Genomic DNA, 19496 nt, shown 5'->3' with positions numbered 1-19496 from the left:
TTAACAATTTTTTTTTCGGAAAAAAAGTCAAATAAATAAAGCCTTCTGCACTAAATTACTAGGTTAACTCTGTCAGAAACAAAAGAGTTTAAAAAAAGAAACTTACAACTAAAAAAAATTCCATAAAAAAGGTTAAATTTCATCATGTTTTTTTTGTTTTTCGGATTTTTTTTTTGAAACTCTAAGTAAAACAACAAATAAAAAACCTTAAAAAATCAAAAGTTTTTAATACTGAAAAAAAACACCATTTCAGGTTATTGAACCCTCTGAGTTGTAAAGCTATTTCTTTTTTTTCTCATTTTTTTGTTTTTTCTACAAACTTACAATAAAAAATCCTTTACTGTTATAACATAATAAAAATATTGCATTTTACATATTATACATATGCGTGTATGTATAGTGTTTAACACGTATTAATACGTACATAAAAGTGTAAATATGTGTATGTGTATTTTATATTAAATATGTGTATACAAATTGAAAAAAATGTGAAACATACATAATTTTATAAACCAAAACAGAAATAGTAGTTATATCATAAAATAATTTTATTTTAATATTATGCTCAGATATCACTAAAAAATACAAATAAAATATTAATATACGTACAGAAATACTTATATTTTTGTATCTATACATAAAATATATTCATACACATACCTTACACCCATATAATTCGCCTTTACAAAAGAGTCTTTTAATAGTACCATGCATATACGTATATATAAAGTATGTGTGCATAAGTGTGAATACATTTATTTGTATGAATTTTGAAAAAAAATTTTACTAGGCCAATAACCGAATTCAATAACATTATAAAATAAAACAAAAAAGAATAACAAATAAAAATAAAAAAGAAAACAAAAATAAAATACACAATTCCAATTTACGTTTTCATATAACGAGACTCGAAGAGCTTTTATTTTATTATTTTCTGTGTTTTTTCTTCTTTTTTTCGAATATCATTTCATTTTCTTTTTCTATCCTACACGAAAACAGAATAATTTATAAACACACATTTAAACCTAATGAAAATTATTATTTTTTTTTCATGATTCAATTTGAATAGAGTAGAATAAAATGCACGTTGTTCGAATTCATATACACGAATTTTTTCCACTCAATTTTGTTTTTTTTTTCTTCAATACAAATATGGTTATTTTTCATGCAATATAAAAATTTAAGTATGAATAAATATAGCATAAATTGTATAAATTTTATGTTTCTATGGAATAAATATTCGAATTTCGAACGTTTCAAAAAAAAAAATAATAAAAATAACATAAAAATATAAGAAGAGAAGTGGATAAGCAACACTACAATATTTTACTCATACACACTACATTCACTTCAGTTTCATACTCATTCCATACTCTTTTGATTTTCGAATTTTTTTTTTTGTTTTTGTATTGCATATTTATGCTCTATAATAGTCGAATACGTTTTTTTTTTTTATTTTTATTTTTTTTTTTGCTTCGCTCAATATGAATTGAATGTGACTGACGATCTGATCTCTGGACAAAACAAGAAAAAGTGAAAAATTAAAATGTAGATGAAAATATTCCACCGTTTAACTTTAACCACCGTGTTCATGTGTTCATTCGTAAATTGTTTGTCAAATAGAGCGGCGGTATTTTAATATTGCTCTCGTTATTCTGGAAATAGAAATAATTTTATTTTTTTTTATGAATAAAAATTTTTAAAAATTCATATTATATATTGGAAAAAAATATTTAACAGAAAAGAAAATATATTTATTGAAAGCATATAAAAAAAATTTAATATTCTAAAATTAATTATGGAGTATAAAAGGTTTTATTAAATAAAATATAATAAAAGAGTAAAATTGAATTCAATATAGGAAAAAACTGTTCATAAATGTGTAGAAAAATTTTTTAAGTTAAATATTGCGCCAAAAAGAATAATATAAATATTTTATTGGAAAATAAGATTTATTTAAAATAAAATATATGAAAAATATTTGAAAAAAAAATATGATGGAGATATTTTGGCACCCTACTTAAAAAGAAATTTTTTTAGAAAAGAAGGAAGTGAGTGAAGGAATATAAATAAATATAGAATAATAAAATATTTTTTTGGGTTTTTTCAATGACCGGATTATATAAAATAAAAGAAACGGTATTATCTAAAGTTAACGGCAAGAAAATGTAAAAGAAAAAATAAAACCGTGTTGTTTTAAAATGTTCCTTCACAAAATTTAAAAATTTTGAGAAAAAAAAAATATTACACAAAAAAATTTAAGGAAATTAATAAAAATAGCCTAAAAGTAGTTTTAAAGAAAAATTACATAGAAAATTTTTTGGAATTACAAAATCGATGTCCATCGCTTTAATTTGAAAAAAAATGTTAAATTAGAGGAAAAATGTGAATTTTAGTGAAATTTTTAACATATAAAATAATTAAAGAAAATTTAGTAAAAATTTATATATTTATGGGTATTAAAAAGAAACTTCAATATTTAAATTTTATTACAAAAAATTATATGAAATCTATTTAAAAGAAATCTATATATATATATATTTATATTCATAGAGAAAAAAAAATTAAATTTCATAAAATTTAGCATAAAAATATTTTTGATCTAGTAAAATAAATATTTAAAAAAAAATGGGTTGTGCAATGCAAGAATTAAAAACTGAAAATCCATCAAAAATTTTACATCAATCAAATCCAAATAACAATATCAATAATAGTAATAATAATGTAGAAAATAATACAACAACATCAACAAGAATGAATCATTTAATAATTGTAAAAAATTCATCATCTTCTCCAAATATAACATCACAACAACAACATCATCAAAATCAATTAAAAACTTCATCATTATCATCAGTATCGGCGGGATCAACTGGATCTATTTTATTACAAAAAATTTCTCAACAAACAAATTTAAAGAATACATCGATAATGACAAATAATATTAATGTTAGTAATAATTCTCATAATCAACAGCAAACATCACAATCACAAATTAATAGACATCAACAGCAGCATCAGCATAATAATACTCATCACCGTCATAATTTAAATTCATTACAACAACAACAACAACAACAGCCACATCATTCTCAACATCATCGACATCAACATCACCAACAGCAACAGCACCAGCAATCACCACAGCGACAACCAAACATGCAACGAAATAGTCAACAACTAAAAGAACAACATTCAGCATTAGTCAAATTATTAGAATCAGCTCCGATTACAAAAAAGAAACAACCATCACCTGCAGTTGATAATATTAATAAAATGCAACAACATCAAAACAAACAAAATATATCATTGCCTAATAAAAATTTAAAAAATGAAAATTTAAATATTTTAAGAAAATCACATAGTTCAATTGATTTGAAATCAAATACAAATGATAACATTACTAGTAAGAATAATAATAGTACAACATTAACAAAATTTTTAACATCATCTACAACACCTACAACTGGAACGACAATTCTAATTAATTCTAGTCCAATTGTTATTTCCTCAGACAATGCCAATAATTTTAATGTAATGAATTCAACTAATTTAATGGCTACTAAAACTAATAATAATAACAATAATTGTTATAGTCGTTTAAGTCCTAATAATTTAATTAATAATGTAAGAGATAATATTAGAGACAAAATTATTATTACAAAAACCACAAACGAACAACAACATCAACAAGAGCATCAGCATCAACAGCAGCAAAATCAACATGAATATCAAAATTCAAATAACGATAATAATAATTTATGTTTTCGTAAAAGACTGAAATCAATGTCATCATTAACAAATAATTGTAATTATAATAACACTAATAACAATTCTAAAACACCTATTTTAATTGTTCAAGCTCAATTATCGAACAGTTCCAATAATTTATGTGAATCATCAAAAGAATTTTCTAATTCAACATCGTCATCATCATCATCATCTTCATCTAATTTTATTGTTCAAAATTCAAATAGTAATAAAAATATTAGAAATTTTAATGAGAACGATAGTATTATTAATAGTAACGATAGTAATAGAAATCATACTAAATTAGAAGATAATATCAAAAATAAAAGTACTGAAATGACAGAAACCAATAAGCAAAATAAAGATATCGAATGTCAAACTGAACAAAACGATAAACAAGAAACATCAAAATATTCTTGTCCTTGGAAAAAAATTCGATATGCTAGAGAATGGAAACGCCATAAAGATATGGAGCAAGAAGAAGAGGAAATTCGAAAGCAACAACAACATCAGGAACAAGAAAAACCACAACAGGAACAAGAATCAGATCAACAAAAGACATTTTCTGAAACCAAAATTGTAGCAAATAATGAAAATGAACAAACCAAATTAAATGACAGTAAAAATGAAATTATTCTTAAAGAGAAAAATATTTGTGATAAAGAAGAAGACCTTAATGAAACTGAAAAAATTGAAAAATGTTGTACAAAACAATTATATGATGATATAGAAATGCAACAGCAACATCAACCACAAGTAAATTCAGCAAACACAAATCACTATAATAATAATGAAAAACAAATGACAACAGTTAATAATGGTAATTGCATGAATTTCCAAAAAATATTGCAACAAGAACAACATCAACACCATCATCATCACCATCATCATCATGGTCATCAACAACAACATTGCCGTCGTGATAGTTCTGACAGTAATTCTAGTTTATTAAGTTTATCAAGTCAATGTTCTTGTTCATCGAACAGTTTAAACGGTAATAGTCCACCTTATCACACTCAATCTACTACATCATTATTAGCTATTGACAAATGCTATTGTAATATTCAATCAGCAAATAATATGAATTGTTGTAACGATTGCTCAGATTCAACTTATGATATTAATAATTGTTGTAATAATAATAGTGGCAGTGACGATGATATGAATTGCTGTTGTCACCATGGTATCGACTTACATAGTAGCAATGAATCAATGAACTATTTATGTAAAAAATTTGATGAAAATTTAAAATCAGATAATACTGCAGATAATAATTGTAATAATGGTAATAATAATATTAAAAATAACAGCAATAATTGTAAAGACAACACAAATAATGCAGCAACAATTGAAATTATTTTGGATGATAAATCTACTGCAACTAGTTGTAACAAGAATTCTAAATGTAACAATGTTAGTAAAAAAAAATTTTTATATTGCAATATGTATATATAAAAAAAAAAAAATAAAATTATTTTAATATTAAATTTAAAAGTATTTTGTTTTCAAATAATTTTTTTTTAAACATATTTTGTTTTTTTTTTAAATAATTAATAATTATTTTAACTAAAATTTTTATTATTTTTATTTAATTACAGGGTTTCTTCCGACGTTCCATTCAACAAAAAATTCAGTATCGTCCATGTACAAAAAATCAACAATGTAGTATTTTACGTATTAACCGTAATCGTTGTCAATATTGTCGCTTGAAAAAATGTATAGCTGTTGGAATGAGCAGAGACGGTAAGTCATTTATTTTGTACATTATTAAATATATTATATTAATTTTTATATTTTAATTTATGGTTATTATAAAATTAAAAATACATAGAGCAAAATTCAGAATTTTTAAAATTTTTTAAAGAACCTTGTCATTAGAATAATAGGTATGTAGTATGTATAATAAGATATTGTTATAATTTATACATAGGTAGGTATTTATCTAAAATATTTGAATTTATAAAACACGAACATTTTCGTTAATCAGATATATAGTTAAAATAAAATTTTATTCGATTTAAGTAAATTTCGTTATTAAATAATATGGCGATTAAAATTATTTTTCTCTATTGAATTATAGATTTTATAATTGCTTGTATGTATTTTAAAAATTTCATTCGAAATAGGGAAATTGAATACATGAACTTCTTTATGTTTCAAAATAAATTTTTAAATAATTATTGTAGTAAATAAATTAAAAAAAAATAATTTACAACATTAATTAAATGCATAAAATTAACATTAAGTTTAATTATTTAATAATACAATTGAAAAATAAAAACAAAAACCAAAAAAAAATATTTTTACTTTCGCTTTTTTAATCATTAAAATTACAAAGAAGCATAAAATATCATAAAACAAGAAATAAAACAATTCGTAACACATAACGTTCCAAAGAGAAACAAAAAGAAAAAAAACGAGAAAGATATAAAAAAATAAACACAAAAAAAATTAAAGAAGAAAAGAGAAAATTTCACTTTCACTCGTTCACGAGATGTCATCGACTCTGCTTTGGTTTTGTTTTTTTTTCTTCTTTTTTTTTATTAATTTCTTTATTCGTTTTACTTTAAAAACTTCACCAGAATCTTCCATTTTATTATTTTATACAAAAATAACTTGGATAGTTTTTTCTCTTTTCTTTTCATATTATTATTTTTTTTTTTTTGTATCATACCACAATTTCTCTTACTTTTCTTCAAAATTGTATATTATGTATGCAATAACATGGTATGATAAAATAATATATAATGTATGTTTGTATGAAATTTATAGCAATTATAAAATGTTTATAATAGCTAAAATTGCGCCAAATCAAAATTAAAGGTAAAGGTTCCTTAGATATATGATATTAATCCCATAATATGCAAGTTTATATCATGAATCAATATAACATTTTTGTAGGATTTTAGTTAAACAGGCAGTTTTTTTAGATTTTTACTCACATTTTAATATTTCATTGCATTATTTCATAATTTAATATGAGAAAATTAAACAATAATTTGATATAATATGATTCTTACAGGTAGGTAGTATTATATAACTTCTTATATTTTGATTTAATTTCTAAGATTTAAGGCCTATATTAAAAGGGTTAATATTGAAACATTAAAAATAATTGGTAATTAGATTAAAAGTAAATTAAATATTTATTTAGAATTCAAGTATTAGGGTTTTATTTTCGACAGAAGTTGTGTGCGGGTACCATTTAGTTATGAAAAGTTGTTTTATTACTTTATACTTTATATTAAAACTTCTTAAAATAATTATTCTATATTTTTGGTTTCTACCCATATTTTCCCATTATTCACATTAATATGAAAATTATGTATATTACTCCTTTTAGTAAGTATATATTTCAATATGTACATATGAACCTTAAAATATGTCTATCTACCTTAAAAAAATATTATACATGTACACAGTTGTGTGTATACTATTATAACATTTTTTAATAGTAAAGAGTTACTGTCTAATATTTATTTGCTTTTATTATTGTGTGTTTGCACAATATTCCTTCGTTCAATTGAAAAACAACAACAAGAAAAAAAAAACTTGAAAACTATAAAATCTCAATTATATAGGACAAGAGGTTATTGACCAGCATACAATAGCAATGTTGCTTGTTGCAGTATAGTTTAATACCTGTCCGTAAAATATTATTTTTTCTCTTCTCTTCTCTTTTTGTTATTATTGTTATTCTTATTTTTTTGTTTTTACAATAGTATATTGCATTAGTATTAGTTATAAAAAAAAAAATATTCATTACTACACTACATAAATTTTTTCATCTTCTTTTTTTGGTTAGTAAATTTTTTATTTTTCTCTCCTATTGTCTGTCTCTCTTCCTTTCTAATGAAAAAAAAAATTATTTATTTTTTTTTTTTTACATTTTAATCATAAAATATTTTGAAATTTCCAATTTCTTAATTTTTATAATAGTATTTTTAATGCTCTCTCTCTCTCTTTCTCTCTCCCTTCATACTTCTTTCGCCTCATAGTATACTAATTTACTATATTGCTGTTGCTGTTATGTTATGATTAATATGATGACAGTGATGACTACTTCATGTCAAAAAAAAAAAATTATTTTTTATGTTTTGTTATCTGAACAAAAAAAAAAAATAATCCGAATATAAAGCGTCCAGTAGACAGAGTGAATTTTTTACTCAACAAAAAAAATATTTAAAATAAAAAATAAACTGAAATTATTTTATTATAATAAATAAATAACTTAACTAATAATCTGCCTGTCTGTCTGTCATAAATTTAAGTAAAATGTTATTGAAATGAAATAAGTATAAAATTATTGTATAGTAGACCTTCTTACTCATAATATGAAAATAAATTTTCAAATTTAATATAGAGGCGAAATAAATAGAGACGTCCGCCGTCATTGAATCAATTATACTTTATATTAAATGGCTCGCCTATTTTAATGATTATATTTTTGTTTTTAATGACATTTTTGTAGTTTCTGCTCAGCATGTACATATTATGTATGTTTATAAACTGATTAATATGCTGGTTAGTTAGCCGCCTAACTTATTAAATGAACTATTTAAAAAAAAAAAAATTAAATAAATTCAGATTTTCTTTGTCATGTTTAAATTTAATTCTGTTTTTTTTTTTAATGATTATGTACTTATGCAATACAAGTATTATACATGTGTAGTTTTCATTATTTTATTTGGTTAATTTTTGTTTTTTTTTTTTCTGATTACGATGAATGTGAATTGAGGAAAAAAATCATTGAAAAAAAAATGTACTAAAATGAAAACAAGTGAGAATTTTAGTAGGTACTTTAAAATTTATGAATTTTGTTTACAAATTAATTTTAATTGAAGTTTTTTTTTTTGCGTGTAACATTAAATAATGAATGACGAGATATGAATTTTATAATATGCGTGTATGTACATACACACATGCATGTTAATGTATTTCAAGCAATAATATTGAATAAACATAAAAAAAATGCGAAACAATTTTTTTTGCTTTTGTAATAAGTTTAAAAAAATAAAATCAAAATTTGAGTTAAAAGTAATGGAGGAGAAGAGAAAACGAAAAAATACAATAACAAATAAAACGTGAACTATATTTGTTATAGGTGTTACACAATAATTTTATTTTATTATTTTTTTGGGGCAATGACATACAGTAACCCAAAAAAAAAAAATTAATAAAAAATAAAAATCTATTTTGTTGATTGTTTTTTTAACATTACTTGTAATTTATTGTAAAAAAAAAAAAAAAAAAGTTTTTTTTCCCGTACATACACATGTACGTTTTTCGTTTTGACTGTTTACATATGTATTTTAATTGAAAAATTTCGAAAACAAACCAAAAAAAAAAAAATTAAAAATAAAAGTTATGGGGGCCGGATATTTAAAGATTTTGATGTTTACATTAAAAATACTTATAAATTTATTTCGATTTTATTTGAGGTAATTCAATATATATACATGTATGTAGGTATATAAATGTCTAAAGAATTAATGGATTTAAGTTCTGTATTGGTTATACTCTGTATAGTTTAATTTACATTATTAATTCTTGCAATTTTTTCCTCTTGTAGAGCTATAAACGAATAGCTATTTTATTATTAGTTAATTGTACAAATCAAAATGCAATTTAATACCAGATTCTTATACAAATTCAAATGTAAGTGAATAAATATCCTTTTTTCCTTAAATTTGAGTCATATATGAAAATATTATAAACGATCTCTTTATACTAATTTCAAAAAATTCGGATTTTGAACAATTTCCTTATACAGAAATTGTGAATTTTTGATGAATTTCTATGAACTTTTTGAAATAAATTTCAATATAGACCTTTCTATATTATAAGATATTACTCTAGTCGATAAATTAAATGTATGTAATAGTAATTCATTATTAACGGAGAATCTTACATAAATTTGTAAATTACTGGAACCACTGAATTAATTTGAAATAAACTCAATTAATTTGGAATTGAAGAATTTATCAATTGATTTAAAAATTGTTATACAAAATATTAAGTTAAGAAGAATGTTGGATTATCAAAAAAATTTTCAAAAATATTTTTGTTTTTCAATTTTAAGTTTCCTTTTAATTACATATTTTCAATGCATAGTACTTCAATTTACAAAAATATAATATAATGTGTATTTTAACCAACAAAATTTTTTTTATTTTTATTTTTTTTTTCTAACCCACATTGAATAAACAATGACAATATTTTGTCATTGTAATTTATAAAGTGTTTTTTTTTTTGCTTCATTTGCTTTTTTTCAAATAATTATTTTTTTTTTTTTGGTTTTTTATTTTTTTAAACACCTTGTAATTTCCTTTTATATCCTAATATAGATACTCTGCGGTATTTGTATATACATACATATTATATAAGATACAATAAAATTGATATATGTGCATATATATATATATATATATATATATATATATATATATATATACATTGTATGTACGTAAATGAATTGTGACTGTTTAGTAAACTTAAATTGAGGTTAAATACGATTGAATAAAAATACAAAAGTAAAGCAAAACATAAAAAAGCAAAAAAAAAAAATTAAACTTAAATTTTACCTTGGAAATTGTCATTTACCTTTAGACCTATATAACGAAATTGTTTTTATAAAATTTTTCTGTTTTTTTTTTTTTTTTCATTTATTCGTGAAATTCTCTATTTAGCAAGGTTTTTCCTTGAAACCGTTATATATTTAAAAAAAAAATTATTGTAAATGTGTGCATAAATAAAATTATATGATAAAAATTTCTATTTTTTTTTTGTTATTGTTGTTATTTCACTGAACTGAATATTTTATTTCTTTTTATTATTGTTGTTGTTTTTTTTTTTGGGGGAGATTTCATGGTCTGTTTTTTAGAATATTATTTTTATTTTTATGCCCCTAATAAAATGAACTCGTCTTTTGAAATTATTAAAAAAAAATTTCTTTTTTGTTTTGTAGTAATTTTATGTGTTGAATATTGAAGTTGATGTTTTAATTTTGTACATTTGGTTATTTGCACGTACACCGAATTTTTTCGAGTAAAAATGATATTAATAATTTTTGTACCTAAGAATGTACATATGTTTAATATAATAATTATTAGTCATTTAATAAATATTTCATAGTACAGTTATAGAATTCCCATATATGTATGTATTTCACTGAACATAAAATATGTTATATGTATAATAGAATACATGATCCGATATCAAAACGCGAGTAATCAAAATTATTTTTTTTAAAGTAACTTTTTAGATTCTTAATCATATTGATTTTATATTACCGTAATCTAGCGTTTTCCAATTTTACCTTTATTCGTCAATTTAATGATATTTGAATTTAACTATATTTGACACTTAAATTTCAAATTTTATAAAATTTCTGAGTTTCAATCAAATCGTTCTGATTCTGATTGATAATTTCCGTAAAGCTCATAAAAATTCTATAATGTCAAACCAATACCTTATACTTTTGTTCTTTAAAATGTAAAAAAAAAATAATAGTTTCGCCTTAAAAGTTGTTTTTCTCTTCACTTTATAATTTTTGTACAATTTCAGTCCAAAAATTTTAAATCTTTAGTACAAGGAATGTGTTTAATTATAACAGGCATGTATTTACTTATAAACGAATCAAATAGAATGTAAGAACATGCATATGGACTTAATTTTAGAATATAAAATAAACTAAAGAAGAAAATTTCAAAATATACAATACAAAATTGTAAAAAGAAGAAAAAACAAAAATGTAACAAAATAAAATTAGACCTCCAATAACCAAAAAAAACTTATCAAACTGACACATTTTATGTATATATTTTTATTGTTAAATTATAACACTGGAAACAACAATATTATAAAATCAAAAAATAATACAAAAATTCAGTGTTGAAATCCCCCTTTTACAAAAAAAAAAGAAGAATAACAAAAATAAATAATGATAAAAATACGTTTACCTTCAATGCAATAACAACACGAATGATTTTTTTTTTTGTCATGTTACTCATATAAAAAAATCACCATAATAATATAAAAACTTATTTTAAAACACAAAAAATCTGAATAAACGTCAGTCTCTCTAAATGAACAAAATTTCAAAAAAAGAAACACAAAATTCAAACAAAAATTACATAGCCAACAACAAACAAAACACAACATACTGCATAAAATAATCATTGCCTCCATTTACTACTCCATTTTTCTTCACCTCACTTTATTTCTCTTCTATATATACACTCTTTCATTTTTCCTTCATTAAATATTATTCTCTTATTCATAATATAAATATACGTACGTAATACTATGCTCTACACTCGTTCCCGTTTGTTACTCATATTGTATTTTATACAAGTACTATTATAACAGCAGAAGGCAGGCAAGTAACAAAACAGCAAAGCAATATCAATTTTATATCAAAAGTTCATTGACCGTTCAAATTCAAAACTGGGTCACAGCCATTTTTATTATCGTTCACTTTTTTTTTTTATTCTTTTTGTTTTTGGTTATTGTTTTTTTTTGTTTTTGATTTTTTTTTTGTTTAATTTTTCGTATTTTCGTGCTTTGTTAAAGTATATACAAAATACTTACATATCTACATAATATATCATATTAATATTTTCATTCAATTCGAAAAATTTTTATATTCCATACATGTATGTATGTATGTATGTATATTTTGTATACATGGCTAAGGATTACATAAAAATAAATTGTTTTTATTATAAAAATGTAGATATATTCGTGTGTATAACTATAAGTACATAATGTTTACGTAAATATTGTATACGAGGCTACATTATTATATTATATTGCACATATATACATATGTACATATATACATTAAGAAATATGCTAAATTCAACCCAATATTATTTATTATAAATATATTTCGTAAATGCCTTGTATTATGGTGTATTAAGAAATTCTATATTTTATTTTATTATCCGTTCGCTTATTCTATAAAACCAGATTATATAATAATTTGATTTCATTTACAAGAATGCACGTAGCACTCGGGCAAATATTTGCTATAAGATCACATTTTTGTCATAAAATTAATAATAATTATTTGAAAAATAAAGTGTTATAATTTTTTTGTTATAGAGGAAAACTTTTCATAGACTGAAAATATCCCTTTTATACAAACAATTCTACGCATCCCAATTTCTTTATATGATCGTACATACATACATACTAAGTACATATTTGAAATTCGATCAAAAGGGTTAATATTTGTGATATACTTATATACATACATAAATATATTATTATCTAATGAGCACAAAAATATTGCAAAATTTCATATTATTTTCATACATACACACATGTACATACGTGTAGTTTGTCCCAAGTGTTGCTATACGTATAAGATTTTATGGATGTACATGTATGTATGTATCTGTATGCATGGATACAGTTTCATAAAATTACAATTGCGTAAATGTGCTTTTATCAAGGATTTCTTTTTTATTGTAAATGTATTAGTTTTCTATCTTATTTTCTTTCTTTCTTATTTTTCTTTCGAAATAAAAGCTTTTATAATTTTTCTAGGTTAGAGGGTGGGAATAAGAAACTAAAAATAAAGAAAAAACAAAAAAGAAACAAAAATAAATATAAATATGACTAAAACAAAAAAATATTGGAGGTTAAAATATAGTACAGGAGGATATACAAATAAAATAATTTTGTTTTTTTTTTTTTTTTCTAATTTGATCTGAAATAAGAAAATATTACGTTTTTTTATGATTATGTTACATAAAGAATTACTCAATATTTTTAATAATAGAAAAATAAAAATTTTTATAAAATTGATTTTTTAAATTTTTCATATACGTAGGTACATGTGGGTACAAGTATTTCAGTTTTTTTTTTTTAATTATAAACTTTCGAAATTGTACACGGTTCTTTAAATTAAAATTTCATATTCAAATTTACCGATTTATGAGAAGAAATTAGAGCTCTATTAAAGAATTCAGAACAATTTTATTATTAGGGTGTCAGACAAGCCATTTTAATTATTATAACACTTTTAGAAATTAAAAATATATTAAATTATATATGATATTTAGTTAAAATTTAAACTTACTTAAATTGAAAATTACTTTATATTGTTCATACATTTTATTAATTTTCAAAATTGCTTAAAAATTTTGATTTTTGTTATACAAATTACAATGCAACACATCAGTTACCTTGTAATAATATTTTTTTTTTTACAGTTTTTCAATAAGCTTTCAAAATTTTACGCTATATACCTATAAAACTAAATTTTTCAATATATACTTAAAATACATACTTTCATTATTTCGAACATAATTTTTATATATACAAGTATATAACATATTTTTTACAACAAAATTAAATAATATTATATATATTATTAAAAATATTATAAAATTGTGTACATACATCTGTTATACATAATATTTTTTTATGAACAGAACAACTTGTACTTATGCATACTTGTATACACATTTATATTTTAAAATAATAATTGTATGCATACTATATGCACATACATACATTTAAACAGAACAACAACAGATAATAGAAATACAAAAACAAAAACAGAAGAAGAAGAAAAAAAATATGAAAAAAAAAAAATAAAGAAAACCAAAAGAAAAGAAAAAAACTTAAACTTTTTTAATAGCAAGGCACACAGAAAACGATGGTGGGTCTTTGAACTGAATTTAGGTCATCATCAGAATTTTTTTTTTTTTTTATTGTATATATACAGGCGCAAAAATATTCCATATAATAAAAGCAAAAAAAAAAAAATCGAAAAGTAGAACAATTTGTTCTTTTTATTTTCTTGTTTTTCTTGTTCTTTTTATTTTAATAATTTTTTTTTTCTTTTTAGCTTTATTTTGACTTTTTTTTTCTTGATTTTGCTGTTATACTTTTTTGTATATCAGTTTTATTGTTTCAGATTTTAGTGATATTTTGCTTTTTTTTTTATTCAAAATGTTTTTGTAATACACAAATTTTGTATTTTTTGAAATAGAAAACTTTTTCTAATTTTGATTTTTCATTAGGAAACAACATTTTTACTTTGTGATTTTTCATAGCTATTAAAAATATTATTCGAAAATTTTTTTAATTTTTAAGTACACAACAAAAATATTGTTTTGATTAGATTTTCGTTTTTCTTCGAAAAGAATATTTTTTTTAGTTCAATTTTAAAAATTTCTTTAGAATTATTTAAATATTGTTTTTGGTATTTTTATATTTAATTGTTCATTATCATTAAATAAATTATATAAATCATTGATATGAGACACAAAATATTCGTGGAACTACTTATACATGAATATAAAACGATAATTCATTTTAAGGGGTAAAAAAAATTAATAAAATTTAGTCCAAAAATATGATTAAATTTTTTTTTTTTTAATTTTGGATGATGATAATTAATCACATTTTTCTTATCACGTTCATATTCATATGTTTATGAACATGTGTGTACGTTTGTTTGTATTTCATTTCGAATATCGAACAATATGTAATATGTGATTACAATGCGAGTTTCAGAGAATTCAATAAATTTATTGAATATTAATAATTCCGAATAATGTGTAAAATTTATCAGTAACAATTATCAATAAAAATCATTCCCTGTTTTGATATTGAAAGGGTTATTATAGAGTAATTGTCACATAGGGTGGTAATGCTGTACATCATACTTAAAAGTAATTCATTCAAATAATATTTCCCTCCTTTTCAAATCCTTTTTAAATTAATACAATTTTTGATTTAATTAAAATTTTTCAAAATATATGTAGATATTGTAAATTGAAAATCTCGTTTCTTAATTATTAGAATTTCTGGTTCAATTCAATTTCTTTACCAATTTAGAATTAAAGGATTATAAAATTTTTTAAAAATATTCAAAATTTTTACATTCTTCCATTTTAATATGAAGTGATATTCTCGTACAACCACTTAGACCAAATAAATAAGGTCAAAATTTCAGTACAACAAAATTTGCAAGATTTCGGATTTTAAGCAAAAATCATTTTTTATTTTTTCCATTTTATTTTATTTTAAATTTTTCAAAATCACGATCGATTGCTTTTCTTGTTTTCATCGTCATATTGATATATTATAGTGTCTGTATATACAAACATTCATAAATGTAATTTGAATGCATTGATAAAAAGCGAATGTGCTCACATTAATTACCAATAATGAATGTAAAATAATCAAGAAAAATATGAAAACAAAAACAAAATTAAATAAATAAATAAATAGTTAAAAATATGAAATAAAATTGAAATGAAAAAGAGCAACAAAAAAAAAAGCACGTTTGTTGCTCATATGAAATAATTTTTTTTTTTTATTTTTGTTTTTTATTTTCAAGGAGGAATTTATCTGGATTTTATTGAATTTATTTTTGTACGCGTACATTAAAATGTTTGTATGTATGTATATAATAAATAAAAAAAAATATATTTATATATATGTAAGTATGTAATTAAAAAAAAGCTCACAATACTATAGAAAAGAAAAACTAGAAAAAAAAAAAAACAAGAAAAAAAAATTTATTTATTTTTTTTTTGTTATTTTGGTTTTTCTGTTTTTTTGTTTTTTTTTTTGGGTTACACGTTTATATTAGCTATCATTCGTGATTTTTGTATAGTGAGCAGTGAATTCAGTTCATTTTTATATAAATATGCTTTTTCTTACTATAATATTTTCAATACAAAATTCGTAGGTATGTATGTATGTATACATAAAATATATATGAACATTTATGTACATATAAATTTTAAGTTTTTGTTGGTTTTTAATTTTTCGTTGTTTTTTTTTTTTGTTAACTTAAAAAAAAAATGTGAACGAACTCGAAATATGTCAAGTTTTGAAGGCCAAATGAAATAATTTCAATAAAATTTATTTATATAGTTTTATCCATGTATGTATATGTATGCTTGTATACATGCATATTCAATATTTATAAGCTCTATTATATGAGCTATTTGGTATCTGAAATAAAGAAATAATATTTTATACAGATATATTTACGTAGGTGCATACACATACATTCATGCATAATATTTTTGAGTCGAAATTTTTATTGTTAATCCTCTGTTGTACAAAAAAAAAAAAAAACAAAAATTTTTAGTTCAATTTGTTTATGCATGTATGCATGAATGTGTATAAATATAATATGGATTGTACAATGTGAGCATATCAGAGATAATTTTAGTTTACAAAAAGAAAAAATAAAAATGATAAAAAAAATATAAAACATATTTTTTTTTTTGAAGGTAGCCTGACGTTAGTGATGTATTCGAGGATTAAAAATAATTTTTTTTTGTTTATTCAATTTCTAGTTTTTCTCTCAATTTTTTTTTTTTTTTTTGAGGTTATACATACACATTAAATATGAAAAATAAAACAAAGCACAAGAAAAGAATAATACTTGAATTTGCAATAATTATAGAATTTTTGTTTTAGGTTACATAAAATAAAAACTAATGCACACCCATTATCTAGAGGTACTTCCATATTATTAGCACCAATATAAGAGAATTAGATATTTGAATAAATGTCTCTGCCGCCACACGATAATACTCAATAATATTAATATTAAAGAGAGTAAGAATTGTACAGAACAGCATAGAAAATAACAATTAAAATGATGCAAAACAAAAATTAATTGCATTTCCTTTAGCTTCCTTTTATTTCACTAATATTAGGTGTAATGTTTAATTTAGTTTTTTTTTATAAAATATTATTGTCTACCCCAAAAAGCATTATTAATATAAAAATTAGAAAACCTTACTTTATAATATTTATTTTATTTAATTTTACTATTCTATATTTGAATTAAAAACTATACACATACTATACATTATTATTATTATAATTTACCCTATACGCGTATAGGCATAAAATATTAACATAAACATATATTCAACTATCTATATATGCATGTACACCACACTGAAAACAACAAAAAAAAAAATTTATTGTTTTCAATTTTTTTAAAGAATTTTGATATTTATGTCAAGAACTTTCAGGAAATTATTTAGTAAAACTATGAGCAATATATCGACATATATATATACAAATATATATGTATATATATATATATAATCATGTACATAAATTGTTAATTTAAAGGTTATTTAATTTTAGTTTATGAATTTAGGTACAAGTACACAATCATAAAAAAAAAAAAATATTATAAATTAAAATAGAAATTTTTTTTTTGTTTTTATTTTTAAATTACAATATAAATAAAATTGAGAAAATCGGTCAAACTACATAAATGTATGTATATATGTATAAATTATGTATATAAATATTTTATTAAATAAATTTTCATAAAATATTAAAGAAAATTTTTCTTTTTTTTTTGTTTTACAACAAATACTTGTTATATAATTAGCCAGAAAGTCAACATAATAACGGTATATATTTTTATTAATATATTTATGATATTTTAATTGAAAATTAAATAGATTTGATTTAATTGCATAATTAATTGCTTATATACATATATATAATTTCATTAATTATTTAAATATAAATTTCAATTAATTAATTATTAGTATATATTGTGATAATTAAAAATTTTTTTATGAAAATTTTAAATTTAAAATATTGTAAAATAATTAAATAATAATATAGTCATTTACTTAATTTATTAAGTTCGATGTTAAGTATATAAATACTATTATAAAATTATTGATAGTGAGAGAAATTCTTTGTTTTTAAAATTTCATAAATTTTAAATATTCTACTCACATTCATGTACGTACATATAAATTATTATTGCAATTTTTATTTAATAAATAAATATTATGAATCTTAAATGTTTTTAATCCAAAAATTGGGAAAATTTAATTTTTAAAATTAAAATTCACCAAAGTCTTATCTTATAATCTTTTATATAACAATTTATTTTTCTTTCTCCTTCAAAAAAATTCAAATACTTTTCGTATGTACTCAATTACATCACACGTATATATAAAAACGTAATATTATAAAATGTTATGTGTTGTGTAACCTTTAGTCCTTGCTTTTCAATGCTCTTATTGTATGTTATTTTTTAATTATAACTAAAAAATCTTATATACACTATTGAAAACTTTCAAAACGAATTTCTACATTACCTATACATAATTTACTTGTACTATGCTATACGAATATTGTTATATATATATGTACGTTATGTGTTTATATAGTACAAATATTAAAATGTCCTTGATTAAAAATTTAGTTTTTTCATTCTTTTATCTCATAAAATGTTTTTTTAATTTCAATTATGGAAAATTTTGAAAAAAAAAAAAGAAAGATGTTACAGTTTTTTTTTGTTCTAAAAATAACTATTTTCTTTTCTATTATAACCAATTTTATGTAAGAGAAGTAAAAAATTTTGTTAAATAATCATTGATATACATAATATACATTTAAGTACTTGGGTTTTTGTTACATAAATAAAAGTATATATATAACGTACACTAAACGAGTACATAACTTTGTACTCTCTACTTAAAATATTATCAATTTTAGTATGTACATATATAATATATCGTTATGTATATGAGAGTTTATGCAAAAAAAAAATGAATGCACTTATTATATATATTCATATATATACATACAAATATACACAATATGCACACACTCATATATTATAATATGCAATTGAAAACCTTCAAGAGTTCATTTACCTCGATTTTTTGTTTTTTTTTCTCGTTATTTATAAAGAATTTTTGTTTCATTTTGTTTTA

At 21.1% G+C, this 19496-nt stretch overlaps 2 protein-coding genes across 2 annotated transcripts; both read left to right on the top strand.

The window, feature by feature from the left end:
* The first annotated feature begins 2643 nt into the window (after positions 1-2643).
* Positions 2644-3728, top strand: LOC129610404 (transcription factor mef2A-like). The gene is made up of 2 exons (XM_055522969.1): positions 2644-3534; positions 3645-3728. Exons 1-2 carry the CDS (start codon positions 2755-2757, stop codon positions 3726-3728), a joined length of 864 nt encoding a protein of 287 aa, XP_055378944.1. The 5' UTR covers positions 2644-2754.
* Positions 3729-4086: 358 nt separating this feature from the next.
* LOC129610402 (ecdysone-induced protein 75B-like) lies at positions 4087-7384 on the top strand. Its single transcript, XM_055522968.1, has 3 exons — positions 4087-5163; positions 5349-5493; positions 7332-7384. The coding sequence occupies exons 1-3, from the start codon at positions 4087-4089 to the stop codon at positions 7382-7384; spliced, it is 1275 nt and encodes a 424-aa protein (XP_055378943.1).
* Positions 7385-19496: the final 12112 nt, after the last annotated feature.

Source organism: Condylostylus longicornis, unplaced genomic scaffold, assembly GCF_029603195.1.
Source record: "Condylostylus longicornis isolate FDR11 unplaced genomic scaffold, ASM2960319v2 ptg000044l, whole genome shotgun sequence".
In the NCBI taxonomy this organism is placed as follows: domain Eukaryota; kingdom Metazoa; phylum Arthropoda; class Insecta; order Diptera; family Dolichopodidae; genus Condylostylus; species Condylostylus longicornis.
The sequence above is the reverse complement of the archived record's forward strand: the minus strand, read 5'-3'. Positions and strand labels throughout refer to the sequence as shown.